General features: G+C 55.5%; 1 protein-coding gene across 1 annotated transcript in view; it reads left to right on the plus strand.

Annotated features, from left to right (window-relative positions):
- ITPR2 (inositol 1,4,5-trisphosphate receptor type 2) overlaps positions 1 to 17,959 on the plus strand; it is a 177,266-nt gene extending 159,307 nt beyond the window's left edge. Inside the window, exons 53-57 of the mRNA XM_054168078.1 lie at positions 424 to 551; positions 922 to 1,087; positions 1,920 to 2,080; positions 13,392 to 13,553; positions 14,871 to 17,959. Of these exons, the coding sequence (XP_054024053.1) occupies positions 424 to 551; positions 922 to 1,087; positions 1,920 to 2,080; positions 13,392 to 13,553; positions 14,871 to 14,957 (704 nt within the window). The 3' untranslated portion in view covers positions 14,958 to 17,959. The remainder of the gene's footprint in view (positions 1 to 423; positions 552 to 921; positions 1,088 to 1,919; positions 2,081 to 13,391; positions 13,554 to 14,870) is intronic.
- Positions 17,960 to 18,243: the final 284 nt, after the last annotated feature.

The raw sequence follows: 18,243 nt of genomic DNA on the forward strand, positions 1-18,243 counted from the left end.
ACACGATACTCCAGGTGAGTCATCGCTAGGGCAGCGTGGAGGGGCAGGAGAACCTCCCTCCCCCTACTGGCCACACTCCTCTTCATGTCCCCCTGGATGCCATTGACCTTCTGGGCTATGAGGGCACATTGCTGGCTGGCAGTCTGTTGTCCACCAGCACTGCCAGGTCCTACCCCACAGAGCTGCTTCCCAGCAGCTGACCCCTCAGCTGTACTGCTGCAGGGGCTGTTCCTCCCCAGGGGCAGGACTCTGCACTTGCCCTGGTTGAACTTCATGAGGGTCCCTCTGCCCAGCCCTGCAGCCTGGCCAGGCCTGGCTGGCTGGCAGCACAGCCTGAGGGGTGCCAGCCACCCCTCCCAGCTTGTGCCATCATTTGGTTGTTGGATGCTGTGATTCCTAAGGCTGCTGCTCCCTTGTTTGCAGGTGAGGAGGAGGAGGATGGACTGGAAAGGAGCTGTGACACGCTGCTGATGTGCATCGTGACCGTGCTGAACCAAGGCCTGCGCAACGGCGGGGGGGTGGGAGATGTGCTCAGGAAGCCCTCCAAGGACGTAAGTGGTGGCTGTGCTCCTCACAGGGCTGAGCTGTCTGTGGAGTTCTCACTTCCCAGATGGAATGGCCAATGGGCAAAGCTAAGCTCAGTATGGTGCCCGCTCTAAGCCAGCTTGCAGCTGCTGGCAGGCTGCTGAAACCTGTCCCATCAAGGGTGACAGGAGGCCCAGAGGGACAGGAGCACATGAAGCCAAACAGATCTGTGCTTGGTCACAGAGGTGGTCCTCCCTGCTTCTGTGAGTGAGGCTGGCAGGATTGGGCTGGGGAGAAGGCAGAGGCTCTGCCTTGCCTGAGCTAAGTGGAGCTGTTGCTGAGTGCTTCAGCTGTGTGCTGGGTTTGCATCTGACTTCCCCCTTGTTGCTGTTGCAGGAGCCCCTCTTTGCTGCAAGGGTCGTTTATGATCTGCTCTTTTACTTCATTGTCATCATTATTGTTCTAAACCTGATCTTTGGAGTCATCATTGACACATTTGCTGACCTCAGGAGTGAAAAGCAGAAAAAGGAGGAGATACTAAAGACAACCTGCTTCATCTGTGGTAGGTGTTGCTGAGCTGGGGAGACTCTGGGTGGGGAGAGGAGCTGAGGGAACTCTTGCTCAGAAAATGAAGAGTAGACCTAAGGGTGGTGACCTGCTGCAGAAACAGCCACATTTATTCCCTCTCAGTGAGAAACAAATTTGCTTTAGGAGTCAAAAGCTGGCTTTGCCCAGAGGTGGGTGTGGGTAGGCTGGGATCAGTGTTGCTTCCATGGTTGTCTGAAAGGGATCAACATGGTGCAGAGCACAGCAGCTTTGGTGTCTGTGGAAGGCTCCGCAAGAGAGCAGGGGGAAAGCTGTGATGTGGAAGCAAAGATTTGTGACTCCTGCCCTTCCTCACCACGGTGTTCACCTTCAGAGGTGCAGAAGCTGCAGCCCCGGGGAGCTCTGTGAGTGCAGAGCTGCAGAGTGCTGTGCACACAGTCCCAGCACAGCTGGAGTGGTGCTGTGCAAGTGCCTGCTGCTAGCCCTGTGCATGGCCAGGGCCTGGGCTGCACACCTAGAGAGAAGCAGGGGCAAGGCTGATGAAGCCATCCCTAGCCCTCAGCACAGAAGGTGCTGTACAGGTGCTGCCAAGCTGCAAGGTGCTTGTGTGGCGGTGGTGTTATTGAGAGGAGATACCACACAGGAGGTGAGCACTGCACTGGGAGAGTCTTGTCAGCAAGGCCTTCTGGCCTGCCCTTTCTTGCCTGGCAGTCCCTGCGTGCAGTTACAGCTTTCCAGGTCAGGTCCTCGCAGCTCCTCCAGATGAAGTCAGGGTCCTCCCTCCAGCGAGCATCTCAGATCTGGGCTTTCTGTGGGCTGGTTCTCATTATGCCCACATCTCATTGCAGGGCTGGAGAGAGACAAGTTTGATAACAAGACTGTGTCATTTGAGGAGCACATCAAGGCAGAGCACAACATGTGGCACTATTTGTACTTCATAGTCCTTGTCAAAGTCAAAGACCCAACGGAGTACACTGGCCCCGAGAGCTACGTGGCACAGATGATCGCGGTGAGTCCCGGTGGGCACAGGGTGAGTCCCGGTGGGCACTGTTACTGCAGCCAGAGCAGAGAGTCTCCTTCTTCCTCCCTCCGAACAACAGGAGGCATTGATCTGTCATTGAAAGCTCTTCCCACATGCTTTAGTCTGCAACAAAGCCCAGGCTTAAACCTAATGAACAAGATGAAGGCAGAGACCACAGTCTCCCCGTTGGTGTTCATGCTCTGTGGGCTCTGCTGCCTCATTAGCCAGAGCAGGGGCTGGGGAGCACACATCAAAACAGCTACTGCTGCTCCAGCTTTCTCCAGCACCTCTGGGCTGCTGTCCAGAGAAATCACATCTCCTGCTGGACACTGAAAGGCAGGGTGAGTGCAGAGCTTTTCTGCCATGGCTGTTCCGAACAAGCTGTTGAGCAGCCCAGGAAGAGCTGCTGCAGGGGTTTGAAGATCTGCAGAACCTGCCCTGTGAAGCAGTGAGAGGATGGCTTGGATTCAAGAGACAGCAATTTGCTGCCAGCAGTGCAGAGAGATGTTCCACTGCATTTCATTTCCAGCCTGCTATCAAGGATGTTCCTTCTGGTGCCAGAGGGATGGATTTGTCAAGGCTGCTCCATGGGGCTTCACTTTGCAGGAATTCTTCCTGCTCCCTGGTTTCTTTGTGTGGTTTCAGTCCCCCAGTTTAGGGGACAGAGCAGCTCTCTTTGCGCCCAGAGCAGCCTGAGGGGATCTCATCAGTGCTGATCAATAGGTACAGGGTGGCTGGCAGGAGGATGGGACCTGGCTTTGCTCACTGGTGCCCAGTGACAGGACAAGGGGTAAGGGCACAAACAGATTGTCAGAATATCTGAACATGGGGAGGAACTTCTCTGGGGGAGGCAGAGCACTGGAGCAGGCTGCCCAGAGAGGTGGTGGAGTCATTGCAAACCCAGCTGGAGGCCATCAGAGGGGACAGTTTAATGATAACTGGAGCAGGGGAGGTCACTGCCCAGACGTGGAGAGTTCTCTTCTCAGAGGTGCAATCTGTAGATGCAGAATTTCCCTCAGCTTTGGTAGCTGCAAATAGATAAATGGGGACAAAAAAAGCAGATGATTAGCTGCTGGTTTTTTTGCAGCAGAAGAGAGAGATATGGATTAGCCCATGGTTTGTATCTCCATTCATTTGCAAAAATAAAAGGCTGCTGGCATAGTAATTAAATTAATTACTTTGCCCATTGGAGGAATGAAAGACTTTAGCCCTGCAAGTTCTGTTCTCATGGGCCCTGTCCACAGTTCTCAGCAAGTTTCATAATGGATTCTATCAGCATTAGTGCTACCTGTCATAACTACATAATTACAGCACCTAATTATATTATGACTTATTTACTCTAATTATGTAATTGGCTGTAATTGGTGCAATTACATAACTCCTCAGCCAGCTGAACACTGCTCTGAGCCCAGCCTGTGTTCAAGCGAAGGCTACTGCCATGTGTCAGGCCAAAGGAAAGGTTCTGCTTTGCCACTGCTGCCTTTTGTCCTGGCAGCTTCTTCAGTTGTTCCTTTGCATCTCCTTTGCTCTGTAAGTCTCCCTCCTGCAGGGCAAATTCCTCATCCTCAGGCTGCTTGGGGTTCCAGACACCTGCCCTGAAAGCAGAATTCCCACCAGTGTCATGAGGGTGCAGTAGAGGAGGCTGAGCAGCACCAGCCTGGGATTCTGAGCAGTGATTTTGGGTGGCAGCAGTCACCTGTCACCGGTGGAGGGACAAGATGCTGTTTCCTTTGAGAGATTATTCTGCCTTCTTTCTTGAAATTATGAAGTAAGAAGTGTTTACCCCATGTCCCAGACATCCCCCTGCCAGGAGGGCAAACCCCTTCCATCATTTGGAACAGTCCTGGCTTGGGTGAGCTTTTTAGAAACACTGAAGCCTGCACACTCTGCCTGGGCATGGTGCTGCCCTGAGCTGCTGCTGCTGCCTAGGTGAGCCTGTGTCAGCAGGGGAGTTGTGCTGGGTGAGCTCCAGAGCTCCCTTCTAACCCACACTGTGCTGTCTGCCCCTGTAGCTGAGAGCAGGAGCCAAGTGCAGCCTGCAGAGCCACAGCTGTGGGTCCAGAGCCTGCCTGCCCCTGCTGTCACACCCTGTCCCAGGGTCAGGCCAGTGAACCTGAAGCCAATTCACTGACACCAGCCCCTGGCCTGCTGCACCCTGAGCCTAAGCATGCCTGGGGAGGTTCTGGAGGGGGCAGGCGCAGATGGAATGCAGAGAGGAGCGGTGAGGAAGGGAGCAGTGAGGAGGAGCAGGGTCCGTGGAACAAGCTGTGCCTGCCTGCTGTTGAACTTTGTCAAGGAGCATAGCAAAAATAACATGAGCTGAGAGGCCTGGTGACCTCAGCTCCTAGAATAGAACTTCTTCAGAGACAGAAACCTTCTGACATCCAGGGGTTTTCTAGTCCTTTAGCTCTTGTCTTTCTGAGCTGTGAAGGCCAAAGTTCTCACTCTTGGTTTTTCTCTCTAGCCTGCAATGCTCTCAGCACCGCCAGGGCTGCTGTGCTGCACTGCACAGGTGCAGAGATGGCTCCAGCCAGAGCAGTGTCAGCCCAAGGTCACCTGAGTGCTGCAGGAGGACCATGGGTTGTCAGGAGGACACTCTGGGTGCTTTCCACGTGTACTGCAGTGATTCATCTGGGACCAGATCAGGAGTTTCCTCTCCCTGATGTCCTCTATACCCTTCTGTTGCAATTAACCACAGGAGCAGCAGAGGGGAGGACAAGGGATGTGAGCTCCTGAGCCTCTGGAGCTCCCAGCCCAGAGCACTAATGGGAGAAATGGAGGCCATTGGAGCCATGCCAGTCTCACCTGCACTGCTTGAGGAGAGGACACAGTGCCCACTCTGCTGCGTCTTCGCAGGTGGGATAACACCTGCAGGGGCACACAGCTGGTAGGGTGACCCCTTTGGCTGCCACAGCTCAATCATGGAAGCAGAGAACCCTTTTGATTGCAAGTGTGCCAAGGGAGGGGGAGCCAAGGTTCTTCAGCTGGCTCACTGTAACCAAACCATTCCTCACGGTCAGGAATTGTGGTTCAGCACCAGGATTCTGCGCTGGCAGCCCCGAACGTGCTGGCAGGACTTGTGCACACACATACTCTGCTGCAGTGGGGCATGGGCTTTGGAATGTTTGGGAAGCCAGTAATGTTCCCCTTGTTAGGACTGACTGAGTCTCCTTTCCACAAGTGGCCTTTCTCCAGCCCCTGGCAGATGTCAAAGCCAAGCTTGCCAAGCTGAGGTGTGTGGATGGAGCTGTGCAACTTCTCTGTGGATACTTTGCAGAGTGGATCTGATCCTGCCTCTTCAGGAATGATGACACAAGCTGGTGTGGGATTGGTATCAGCAGCAAGTGCTGCAGCACAGGCAGATGTGTGGTGAGCTCATGGGGAGAACCTCATGCCCCTAGAGCTGGCTGGGTAAGGAAATGGCCCTGCCAGTGGTGCCCTTGTCTCTGCTGCCCCTGTGCTCAGCCCCTCATGTTCCTGTGAGCTCCTAAAGGGACAAGTCCCAGCACCAGCACAGCTCTCTCTTTTTGCCTCCTTTCTTTAAACCCAGAGCTGTAATGCAATTGCAGGTACCAGAGGAGAGCCCAAGCCTCCCCAGAGGTATTCAAGATTTGGGGGGGTTCCCCCTGCTGTGATCTGGGAGCTGTGGTTTGATACCACCCAGCGCAGTCTCTTTGGAGCCTGTGGTGGTGTGGCTCCGTTGTAAGCTTAGGTTGCTTTGCTCTGTTTGGAGGATTTGGCCACCTCCCTGCTGACCAGCAGTCAGGCTTTGGAGGCCGATGTTGCTCTGAAGATGAGTTCTGCCTTGGGTGGTCACAGCCTCCTTGTCCTCCTTCCAACTTCATTCCATTTGCAAATTCGAATGAATGAGCTGAGTCAGGTTCCTGTTGGTTTGTTTGCTGGAGCCCCTGAAGCCTGGAGGAGGGGCCTGGCCACGAGGCTGTGTTCCTTGAGGCTGGCAGGTCCCCAGGAGGATGCGGTGGAGGTGTTCCAGCTGGCCAGCCGCAGGCCGAGCAGCGCTGCTGGCAGCACGCAGGCTGCGGTTCCCTGCTGGAGCCTGCTCCTGCCTCCACCTGCCAGCGGCTGCAGCTGGGAACGTGCCAGGCAGGCTGCAAAAGCCATCTTTTGTCCCTTGGTGAGGGAAGCATGTGGCCTGAGATGGAGCTGTGTGTGGGCAGACCTGGATTCTGTGGTTTCCAGCAATGGGAAGGCTCTCCAGCGCCCTGGAGAGGCACCCACTGTGGAACTTGGATCCTGCCAGGAGCCTCATTCTCCTGGGGCTGGCTCTGCATGGCTTTGCCTGATGGAAAGTGGCCCTGCCTGGGGTCACAGGCAGAGGCAAGAAGCTCAGCCTCAGAGGAACAAAGTGATGAGCAGATCCTGAAGTGTGTCGATAGCATCCATTTGCTTTTGCCCTATGGGCAAAGCAACAAACACCAAACTCTGATACTGTTTGGGAATCTCATTGCAATGTGTGAGAACAGTTCTTGGGCTTTGCATCACAGTGGGACTGAGCTGCTGGCTGCTTGCGAGGGGAAAGAGACTCCAAGTGTGTCCACAGCCAAGGCTGGTAACTGCAGATGCTGAGTAAAGGGAGGGCTGCAGGCTTGCCCAGAGGCGTTGGGACGGTTAGTAAAGGAACAGGGAGATGAGTTTGCGGTTGGTGCCTAAACAAAGGCAGTGTGGGTTGGACTCAAAATTGTAGCAGGGAGGTTCTGCAAGGAGAACAGGGTAGGGCTACAAAAATGTAGTTCTGCTTGGAGCCAGGTGATAGGAGGAGAGGAAATGGCCTCAGGTTGCCCCAGGGCGGGGTTCAAGTTGGACATTAGAGGAAAACTTCTTCACTGAAGGTTCTCAGAGCCTGGAACAGGCTGCCCAGGAAGGTGGCTGAATCCCCACCCCTGGAGGTGTTTCAGAGAGGCAGAGCTGTGGTTAGGGAATGGTTGGACTGGATGATCTGAAAGGGCTTTTCCAAGCCAGACCATTCTGTGGGTTTATGACTCTGAATTCTCACAGTGCAGAGGCAGCAAGGTCTGGGGAGCTGCCTTCTCTCACACAGTGCTAGAGATGTGGTGAAGCTTCCTCTTTCCTGTGTCTGTCAGGAGGGAAGTCCATCAGCCAGTGTTAGTCTGCAGGGATCAGTGTCTGCCTGTGTGGGACTTGGGTCTCGTCGTGCCTCTGGGGACCATCTGGTTGGTTGTGTCAGCCCTTTGCTGTTGGGTGCAAAGCCTCCTTCGTGCAATCATCTCCCTTTGGAGGGTGCTGGATGTGTGGATGATAAAAGACAAGGACTGCATCATCTTTACAAACAAAGGTGATGTATAGCCCAAAGAAATCAGATTAGTTGTAGAGAAACAAATCAATCAGGCTGACCAATTGTATCTGTGGGACTGGGTGCAGAATATTTGGTTTGTGAAGTATTTATTGAACAAATTTGTTGAGAAGATAGTTAAAAATGCTCTGCAGGGGAAAGAAAAGGACCCCTTTTGTTCCATTTAAATGGCATTGATGTATTTCTTACATCATGAAATCTTGCAGTGTCACCACCAGCAAGCCCTGACCAAGTGCTTTACCATTGCCTCCCACAGCACTTGGAGAGGGAGGAATCTGTTGGAGGCTGTGATGTGGCTGCATCCAATAGACGCAGGATGGACCCAGCTGCAGCCGCCCTGCAGAACCCAGCAGGTCGGCAATCACATTGCACTCCTGTGAGCCTGGGGCACCAGGAGCCTTGCAGAGCCTCCAAAACAAACAGGCAGCTTTAATTGCTCTTCAGTGAAGCCATGGGATTCAAATGCTTCACCTCTGCTTCTCCTGCAGCCTGCAGCTCCAGGTTTCTGCAAGGGAGAGAAGCTGCATTGTGACCGAGCACAGCAAGCCTCGGGTAAATGCTGGGCTCCAAACACAAAGCAGATCTGCACAGAGGGTCCTCGTCGGTGTGTCCCCAGCCCTCCCAGCAGGAGCCCTACAGGAAAATGTAGCCCAGGCAGGTGAAGGGTCACAAAGGACCCCGCTGGCTTTGTAGTGATCACTGCTTGCAGCCTCTGGGAACACCAACCTGAGGGATTTCATCTTTCACCTCGGGGGCCCAGTGTTGCTGGTTCCCATCCACTGTGCAGAGGGAGCAGAACCACAGAATGCTTTGGGTTGGAAAAGACCTTGAAGGTCACCAAATCCAACCACTCTCCAGCTCTGCCAAGGCTGGGGCTCACCCACATCCCTCGAGACTGCTCCCATGCACATGACAGTGAAGATCTTTCCCAGCCCAAACCATTCTGTGCATGGTAGGTGTGTGAGCACAGCCTTACTTACACCCCAGTTCTGCAGAGCCCCTGGGGACAGGAGATCATTCTGCTGCATTTTAAAGAGAAAAGGAGAAAATGTTGTTCTTGAAACTGTCCTTTCTTAGCACACCACACAGGAGATACATCAAAGTCAAAAAGGGCCCAAAGCAGGGACATGAAGCTCGGGATTCAGAAGCCTCAGCTCTGGCCCAGCATCCTGAGCCAGAACAATGGCTCTGCAATCAGGGAGGCTCTGCCTGTGCCTGCTGAGAAGGAGGTCAAGTCCTGAGCCTCTGAAAAAGGGGTCTCCTGCTGAGCCTTTGTGTTTCCCGCAGATTCTGTTACACCAAATTGAAGCTAAAGCTGGGAAATGGACAAGCCTTGCAAAGGTGGCAAAACTGGAGAACTAAAGCTAAATGTGAAACCCCAATAAATTTCAACCAGGATGGTGTGGGAAGAGATGGGAAGCAGAGGTCAGGTTTGGGGATGGAGTTAGACCCTGACTCACTGGGCCAGAGCAGCACTTCCAGTAGCTAAAGAGGGGCAGGATGTGGTGTCCTTAGCAGTGGGTGGAACAGAGGTCTGCAAGGAGCTGACATGCCCTGTCCCCAGCAGGGACAGGACGCTGCAGGGCGTTTGTGTTGCAGCAGGGTGAGTGTCGGTGGCTGCTGCCTGGCTTGCAGCACCTGGAGCAGGCTGGCAGCAGGTTTGGGAGGAGAAGCTCCAGCTCGTTAGTGCAAGCAGCATGGCAGGAATGGTAGGGCTCGAGGGAGCATCACTGTCCTGTGCCCTTGAAGCACAAAGGGAGCAGGAACACCACTGCCACCCAGCCAGGCATGTGCCAGCCCAGCCAAAGGGAGCAGGGAACCTGCTCAGGGGTGGTGGGAGCAGCAGAAGGAGAAGGAGACAGAAGAGTTGGGGGCATTTTGTGGGCAGTGGTGGGGCTGTGTGAGCAGCTCAGCCCTTCTCCCATGCCAGGACTGCCCTGTGCAGTGCAGCAGGAGGAGGAGATGTATGCCCTGCATGTCACCATATCGAAAGCAGCCCCAGGTGAATCAAGTCGGCAAGGCAGTGATTCATTGCTGCTTCAGATCTCTCTCTAGCCACAGTAAATTGCTGCCCGGCAGTGACAGGCTGTGTCCACATGCGGGCTGTGATTTACAGCTCTGCCTTTTGTATCAACAACATCTGCTTAACAAAAGAGAAAGAGAAAGGCCAAGAACATTTGCTGTCTGAGCTCTGCAGCAGATGTTTCGGTATGCACTGATCCAGGGATTATATCAGAAATAATCCAATTCTTTTACATGAATAACCTGAACTGCTTTTCCTCAAGCACGTCCTGTAACCACTAACAACATAAAAACACAGGAAGGTGGAAAAATAGCCTCATGCTTTGCACACATCTAGAACTAGATCTGGTTAAGGGCACAAATACTGAGCACCAAATCCTCGCTTCAGAAGGCACCGTTGGGATTCTCTGGGTGATGGCAGAGGTAAGGTGGCAGAGAGCAGCTGCAAGAGCAGAAGAAACCCACAGCGGAGAAAGGAACGTGAGGACTGGCTGACCTGGGAGGGCTTTTCCAGGCAGCCACATCCTCCTTCCAGCCCCAGTTGTTCAGAAAGAAAATTTCTGTGCATTTTAACAACTAAAGCTGTGCCCAGGCAGCTGCTTCATTTTCAAGTGCCCCATCTACAAACCTCACCCTCTGTGAGATCATTTATGCCCAAGCCATGGCAGCTTGTGCTAGGCTGGTGGCTGTTGGCCAAGTCCTGGGGCAGCTGTTTGCAGCAGCTTTGCTCTGCTCCCTGCCTGCAGCCCTCTCACTTCCAAGAGGGGTTCAGGTTGCCTGTGTGATGTTCCCTGGGCAGCATGGTTGGGTCTCTGAGAGCAGCAGCCAAGGCAGGACAGCTGGCAGCTTGCAGTCTCTTCCACAGCAGCCAGGCAGGGAGCAGCAGGGTCACCTGCAGCAGCATAGGCAGGTTCCAGCTCCAGCATTTATGAGCTGCTGGACACTGGGGTCCCGAAGCCAATGTTTGGGGCTGTGCTAAGGTGTTAACTACCCCCAGTTAATTGGCAGGCAATTACCCTGAAGGGAGAAGAGCTCCCCCGGGGCTGAGCACTCACAGGGCGCCTCTGTGTTCCCCTGAGCATGTTCAGCAGAGGGGGGTAGGCTCCCTGAGCTCCAGGGGTGCCTTCCAGCTTCTCCCACTCTGTGATCCTGTGAAAGCTATTTCCTCCTGAGCTGCTGAGCGTTGAACCTCTGTGATGCTGTGCATGAAGAAGACACAGAGATGGGCTGGATGTCATTGGATGCAGACACTGCAAGGTCCTGCACCCAGCACAGTGCTTGAGACTGCCACAGCTCCTCTGACCTGTTGCCTCTGCTGCCAGGAGAAGCTACAGAAGTCAGTAGCATCTTTTCGTGGTCTCTGGTCTGTACAAAGCCACCAATGTCTTAGACTTTAGATCAAGTCCTTGCTGATCTCTCACAACATTTTGGCCCCACATGCCCAGCTCTTGGTCTGTAGCTAAAGCACAGCCAGGCTTCTTTATGGGAGAGGCGATCCCAGCACTGCTGGGAAGGCAAAGCTGGGTGGAATCTGTCATGGAGCTCCTGTGACTCCGGGGCTCCTGGTGGCCAAGGCGAGCCGGCAGCTGGTTCAGCTGGAGGGCTGCCATCAGCACCGCAGAGTCCTGTGGCAGCGGGTGAGGCGCAGTGTGCCCTGTCCCTGTCTTCACCTCTTCCCAAGAAGGAGACTGTTGTGCCAAGAGCAGGGCAGCAGGAGACAGTGGGAGCCTCAGGAGAGGCAAGCCCACTGAGCTGGCATGACTGGCATCTGCACAGGGCTGTGTGCTGGTCCTCTGGATGCTGCAGGGCCAGGGAGAAGCTTTCCAAGACAGCTGGTGGTCTCTGCCTTGCATCCTGGAGGAGTGAGGGAGTGGCAGATTGCAACCAACACCAGCGAAATGCCAGTCACAGTCTTGGCAGCAGCACTTGGCCAGCACAAGGACCACAGCAACGGAGTGCCAGGGTGCTCTCCTGGGCAGCCTGGCTTAGGCACTTTGGTGTGAGGTGAGCCTGCTCCCTCAGCTGGCCCCCATGGCCCTGCACTTGGCATCTTCAGGTGCTTCAGGCCAGAGAAGCTGTGCTAGGTGCAGACTCCAGAGCTTTCCAGGAAACACTCAGGCACAAGAGCAGCTCTGTTCACTGCAGCCCCTTGGAATTGACTCTCTGTGCTTGCAGGGCCAGACAGATTTGCTGGCAAATGTGTTGCAGAAAAGAAAGGCATTGATGCAGGAAGGCCCTGTGCACAGAGCAGGCTTGGTGTGAGGGAGCACACCTGTGCTGACCACTGGGCACGTGGGGAGGGCTCTGCTAGAGCCCAGCCAACACAAATGCAAAGGGAATGTCGAGCACACGGGGGAGAGGTGAGCGCTGGGCTTGTGAGAGCAGTGGGCACGGGAGCAGGAGCCCTGCCTGTGCCCCTTCCCCACACCCTGGCAGGCTCTGATGGGGACAAACTGTGACCCTCTGCAGAGGGCATCAGGCACGGCCACAGCACATTGGCATAATGAGGTCAGGAGGCCCAGCAGGGAGGGGGCAGGAGGAGGGAGGCCTCATTGCACCAGCCTGGCCAGCTGACTGAGCCCTGGGCTGCCAGGCACAGCAGAGGAGCACACTAACTCCCCAGGCAGCTTCTCACTGGAGCAGCAGCGCAGGGCAGCAACAGCTTGGTAGCGTTTTGAGCTCTAAAGCAGCCCAGATTCTAATGGCTTTGCTTTCTGTCTTGTCCAGAGTAACAGGTGGCAGCCAGTAGTGGGCAAACATCCTCCTTCCCTCCCCCCTTTCCCTCCTTTCCTTCCCTCCTCTCCCTTTTTGCTGCAGTGCTATTCAGAGCACAGCAGATGGGCAGAAACTGTTCAGCTGGTTCTGGCTCTCTCCTGAAGGTGCCACATGCCCATGCCCACTGAGGCCTGTTGCAAAACTCCGTGAATATGCCCCAGTCACATCCTGCCACTGCCCAAGGTGCAGGCAGGCTGTGTTGATGCAAGCACTGCCAGCTACAATACCATTTGCCTTTGTGTCATGCCTTAAGCCAAACTGGGTGGCTTGCCCCTGGTGCCACCCCTCCTGGCTCGCACACAAGGGCCTGCGCTGGCTGTTCCACCTTGCACACAGGTACCTGTGCCCCCAGGCCACAGAGGCAGCTCAGGCTGGTGCTGCCAGCAGCACCTTCTGCCTCACAGCATCGCTGTGCAGTGTTGCTGTGATGGTTAAGTTCACAGCCTGAGGCCACAGAACACCCAGCTCAGTGCTGCTCTGTGTAGGGCTTGGTCCTTGGCTGTAGGTTGTGCTTGCGGTTACCTAAGAATCTCAACAGCACACTGAAGCCTGAGCCACTCCCAGCACCCCAAACCTTCTGCTGAGGGCAGCTGGATCCAAGGGCCTGCTTCTCTTGGAGCCATAGAACTGTTTTGATTGGAAAAGACCTTTGAGATCAAGTCCATGGTCCCTCTTGTGCTGCAGTATCACAGTGCAGGCCAGTCTGGAGAGGACCTTGGCTTGTCCTGGTTTGCTGATGTTGGCTCCCTGGCATTGCCACAGGGATGGCCGAGAGGTGGAGGCCAGCCAGGCACAGAGGCAGGGGGGAGCTGTGTCCCTGCATGCCCTTGAGAGCAAAGCGCAGGCAGCACTCAGGCTCTGCTGCTGCTGGGGACCAGGGGAGTGCCCCAGAGCTGACCCAGCTTCTGCATGCCAGAGCCACAGCTGACTGTGCCAGCACTGCCTGTGCTGCAGCTGTGGGCAACCAAGATTTCCCAGCTGCTGCCTTCTTTCTGGCTGAGCAGCACCAAGAACAGAAATGCTTGTGGAGAATGCTTGCTGACTTTACTGCTCCTGAGGCTCATCTGCTGCGTGTCAGCCACTGGAAGGCTGTTTCCATTGCCCAGCCTCAGCCTGCAGCGCTGTGTAAGCCCCTGGTAGCATCACTCCTGTTCTCTAATCCCCACCCAGGAGAAGAATCTGGACTGGTTCCCTCGGATGAGAGCCATGTCCCTGGTCAGCAACGATGGTGACAGTGAGCAGAATGAGATCAGGAACCTTCAGGAGAGGCTGGAGTCGACCATGGCCCTTGTGAAGCAGCTTTCCAGTCAGCTTGCTGAGCTCAAGGAGCAGGTAAGTGCCCTGCAGTGGCTGGGGGGATGTGCTGGCTTCCAGCCAGGCACAGCAGGACAGGGTTACAGGAGAGACTCTGTCCTGGAAAGGCTCCCATAAGCTTGTGAGCAGATACGCCCAGGGGGTCGGGGTGAAACTGGCCTCTGACAGTGACAGCAGGAGACAGGGGAGGAGGGAAGCCAAAGGCCTTAGCTGGGAAGTCGTCCAGAGGATAGAGGGGAAGCCAGAGCAGCACTGGGGGGATTGCTCCTGCAGGTGCTGTGGCACCAGCAGTGAACAACATGCAGTCTCAGCTCCAGTGCCTGCTGGTGGAGTCAGGGAGGCCTGCAGCACCTGCGTGTGCTGCACCCAGCCTGCTCTGCAGCCTGTGTGCACTGCACCCTGCATGCGCTGCAGCCAGCGTGTGCTGCACCCAGCCTGCTCTGCAGCCTGTGTGCACTGCACCCTGCATGCGCTGCAGCCAGCGTGTGCTGCACCCAGCCTGCTCTGCAGCCTGTGTGCACTGCACCCTGCATGCGCTGCAGCCAGCGTGTGCTGCACCCAGCCTGCTCTGCAGCCTGCGTGTGCTGCACCCAGCCTGCTCTGCAGCCAGCGTGTGCTGCACCCAGCCTGCTCTGCAGCCAGCGTGTGCTGCACCCAGCCTGCTCTGCAGCCAGCGTGTGCTGCACCCAGCCTGCTCTGCAGCCAGCGTGTGCTGCACCCAGCCTGCTCTGCAGCCAGCGTGTGCTGCACCCAGCCTGCTCTGCAGCCTGCGTGTGCTGCACCCAGCCTGCTCTGCAGCCAGCGTGTGCTGCACCCAGCCTGCTCTGCAGCCAGCGTGTGCTGCACCCAGCCTGCTCTGCAGCCAGCGTGTGCTGCACCCAGCCTGCTCTGCAGCCTGCGTGTGCTGCACCCAGCCTGCTCTGCAGCCAGCGTGTGCTGCACCCAGCCTGCTCTGCAGCCTGCGTGCACTGCACCCTGCATGCGCTGCAGCCTGCGTGCACTGCACCCTGCATGCGCTGCAGCCTGCGTGCACTGCACCCTGCATGCGCTGCAGCCTGCTTGTGGGGCCTGGTGGGCTTTTTTCATTCCTCTCTGGCCCAGTCTGCGCTCTCCTGGTGTACTCATGGGGATGCAGTGCCCACAGGGAACAGATCCCAGCTCCAGAGGCTCCGCTCACTTGTGGTGCTTGGTGCTGAAGGAGAGAATTCCACTCCCTCCTGTTTGGCTCCTGCCTGCCCTGCCCTGACTGCTAAATGAGAGTGAAAGGAGCGGGGGGGAAGAACAAATATCTCAACTCTCTCTCTCTCTCTCTCTCTCTCTGCCTTGCCACCTTAGATGACAGAACAAAGGAAGAACAAGCAGAGGCTGGGCTTTCTGGGATCAAACACAGCCCATGTGAACCATCACATGCCCCCACCCTGATGCCACCCCCCGATGCCACCGGGAGAAGCTGTGCCTGGCCTTCCATCAGCATCCCTGCCGCACTGCGAGCGAGGGCAGCCGAACAGTGCCTATTGTTACACAGCTACAAACAACCCAGCGCCAGGACCTGAAGTGCTGTGGCTCTGGGAACAATTCGCAGCTGTTTGTCATGGTTGAACAGGGACCACAGCCTCCAGTGCCAGGGCTAGGGGGGCTGGTTTGTGTTCCTTCTCAGCTGCCCTGGCGCCATGGCCCCAGACGGCTGCCCTCAGGGCTTGGGCTGCACCCTCAGAGCTGCTTCAGACCCCTCCCCAGAGTGCTGGCACCACCAGGATGGGCAGGAGGAGGAGGAATGCTGTACTGGTGCAGGCACAGCAGCCTGGGTCAGAGTCAAGGGAGGTCGTTTCTGCCTTTGCCAAATAGCAACATTAGTCACATTCGCTTGGCACCTGCTCTTTGTTAATTGCCTTGGATCTGTCAGCTGCCTCAAGTAACTTCTGCTAGGAGGGAAAGGGGAGAAACCTCTAAAGACTGGGAAAACAAAGGGTAAAAAAGGGCAAAATGTGGAAAAAGGGTTGCAAAGAGAAACATGAAGGCTTTGGAATTGTAGCTGTCACCAGGCAATGCCTTATTTATACCACAGAGCACAGTGCAGCTACAGCTGTGGAACACTGGCAACAGAACTGGAAGTGATTTCTTTCTCCTGGCCTCAGACCTTCTCCATTAATGTGACCCTGAAATCTCAGGTCCTGAGGAGTTAGTTAAACTGTGTTTTATCTTCAGGTTCCAGGGGAGAGCTCAGGAAACAAAACTCATCCTCTCTGTAGCTTGCAGCATGCCTGGGATTTAATGCTATTCCAAAAGCTCACCAGTGTCTGTCTGTGTGGAGCTGTGATGGTGTCGTTACCTTCCCTAACCCCCTCCTCAGCAGGAGCTGCCTTGTAAACAAGCCCCATCCTCTGCCAGCTCCCTCCTGAGGGAAGAGCATGGCCTTGTGCTTTGCCTGCCTCTCCTGCTGCCAGGGGCTGGCAGGGCTGGCCTGGCCAGGGGGGGACAAGTTGCTGTGTCCAGCCTCAGGCTCTCCTGGAGGCCAAGTCAACTGTGCAGGTTTCTGCCATGTCCTGCACTCCTTGTGATGGCTACAAGGAAAGTGGCAGGGTCTCCACAGAGTCCAGGAGGGCTCTTCTCTCTTGGGAGGAAATCTGGGGGTGCAAGTGGGAGCTGTGGTCCTCGTTCACTTCCATTTTGGGTGGGCTTTGGTCACTCCATTGTCCTGGGTGCACTGGACCTCTGCTCCATGGAGTCACGTTTTGCACCACCATGGTTTGGCAATTACTTCCCCCTGTGACATTTAATTTTGTTATGAAACCCATGCTGACCAAAGCTGAAAATATTATTAATGAATGTGATTGGCTTCACCATGCCTGGTTCCTCCCTGGGGAAACATTGTCTTATGTAAGGCACAATGCAAATCGGCAGAGCCAGGGGAAAGGGAAGGAAGGGACATTTCTGTCTCTTCATCCCAAGTTCAAACCTGTCCTTGGAAGCTGTCAGCTCCCATTTTTTGTGCCTGGGAGGTGGCTGAGATACAAATAACATAGACTAGGGGCTGGATCTTCTGCCCTGAAAACATTTCCCATGGGCTTCAGTTGTGTCCTTCACAAACACCATGAGGGAAGCAGAGCTTTGGGTGGTTTGGGGAAAGAAAATTCTCTTTTGCTTGCCTTGCCTTTAGTCTACAGAGCAGCCTGGCTGTGAGAGGTGCTAGCCACTGCCAGCTTCAGGGGCTGCTTCTCCTGTAAGTCCTCCCAGGTCCAGCCAGCACTCTGCCTCCATGTGCTAAGGTGGTTACCAGGAATGGCACAAGGCCAAGGTACGTGGTTGGAGACTAAACTTTCTGCAGCTCCTCTGTGTTGGGCTCACAGCCTCACCACAGGTGGAGGCAAGAGCAGAGGGAGGCAGTGGGAGCTGGGCTGAGTTGGGCAACAACTGCTTTGTTTCCATGGCTGGAGGTACCTTTTCTTCTCCAAAGGCCAGAGAGATGCCTGCTCCCCAGCTTGGGAAGCTGCAGAGTCAAAGCAGAGAGCAGAGGAGCAGTGGTCTGCAGGGATCAGCTGAGGTGCTCTGGAGCAAGCTGGGGCTGTGCCTCTGGTTCACACTCACTGCCTGTGAGATCCTGGTGCCACTGCTCCAGCATTACCATCCTGCTGGAAGCCCCTTCCACAGCCTCACCTGGCACTGAGGTGGGGGCTTTGTGCACCAGCTGGTTGTACCAAATGTGCCAGGTAGTGTCCAGCACCAGGAGACAGTGAATTGAGTTTGGGAGTTTCCATCAGCCCCTCACCACACAGCAACCGCTGTAAGGTAAAGCCAGAGCTGCCCCTGGCTAGACCTGTGGCACATCAGCAAGCCAAAGTTGTTGCATGCCAAATCAAGTCCTAAGCTGGTGGAGAAGCAGCCCCTGCAGCTGTGTTAATGCAGACTGGCTTCACAGCTTCTTTTCCAACAGCAAGCTGCCTCTTTCCCAGGCTGAGGAGCACAAAGCAGAGTTGCTGATCAGGTAAATCAGTGATGGCTGCTTGCTGAGGGGTGGGCATCTGGCTGATCCTGCAGGTGGCTGGTACCTCTCTGCTTTGCACTCACAAAAAACACATCCAGGGAAGTTTCTGCTAGGGGGTGGGGCTGCAAAAACCTGGAACTCGATGCAGCTGTGCCCTGAGCTCAGACCTGCAGCTAATATTTTCTCTCTCTGGCATCCCAGTGTCCCCAAGGCTCGAGAGCCCAAACGCTGCTCTGCGGAAGGGGCAGCTACAGTGTCAAAAGCAAAGAGGTGACAGATGCCAATCAGCCTTTGCCTTGATGCCTTTCTGCTGCTGCTAGCTCCTGAGAGAGCCCTCCACAGTCCGTGGCAGCAGGGGATGCCACCTAACCAAGCCTTAAAGACTCTGAAGGAGCCCCAGCAGCGAGTTTACAGCAGAACCCAGGCACTGTGTTTGTCTATGTGTGATGCAACTGGGGTAGCCTCCTCTTAGGCAGGCAGCATCTACCCTACCTGTTGGACCCACTGCAAAGAAGCTGCAACACCCAAGAGCTTGTCATGCCTCAGAGACATCCCCACTGAGGAGCTCCTGGTGGCTGCAGTCTCCATAGGTAACTGAGCCCCCCGCTGCTGGTGTTGCTGTCAATAAAGCCTGGCCTTTTACACACCCCTGCCTCACTGCTTCTTGGTGCTGAGGGGCAGGGGGTGCTGCTGCCGACCTGGAGACTGCTGGGAAGCACAGGCTGG

This window comes from Dryobates pubescens, chromosome 15, assembly GCF_014839835.1.
Source record: "Dryobates pubescens isolate bDryPub1 chromosome 15, bDryPub1.pri, whole genome shotgun sequence".
NCBI classification, from domain to species: domain Eukaryota; kingdom Metazoa; phylum Chordata; class Aves; order Piciformes; family Picidae; genus Dryobates; species Dryobates pubescens.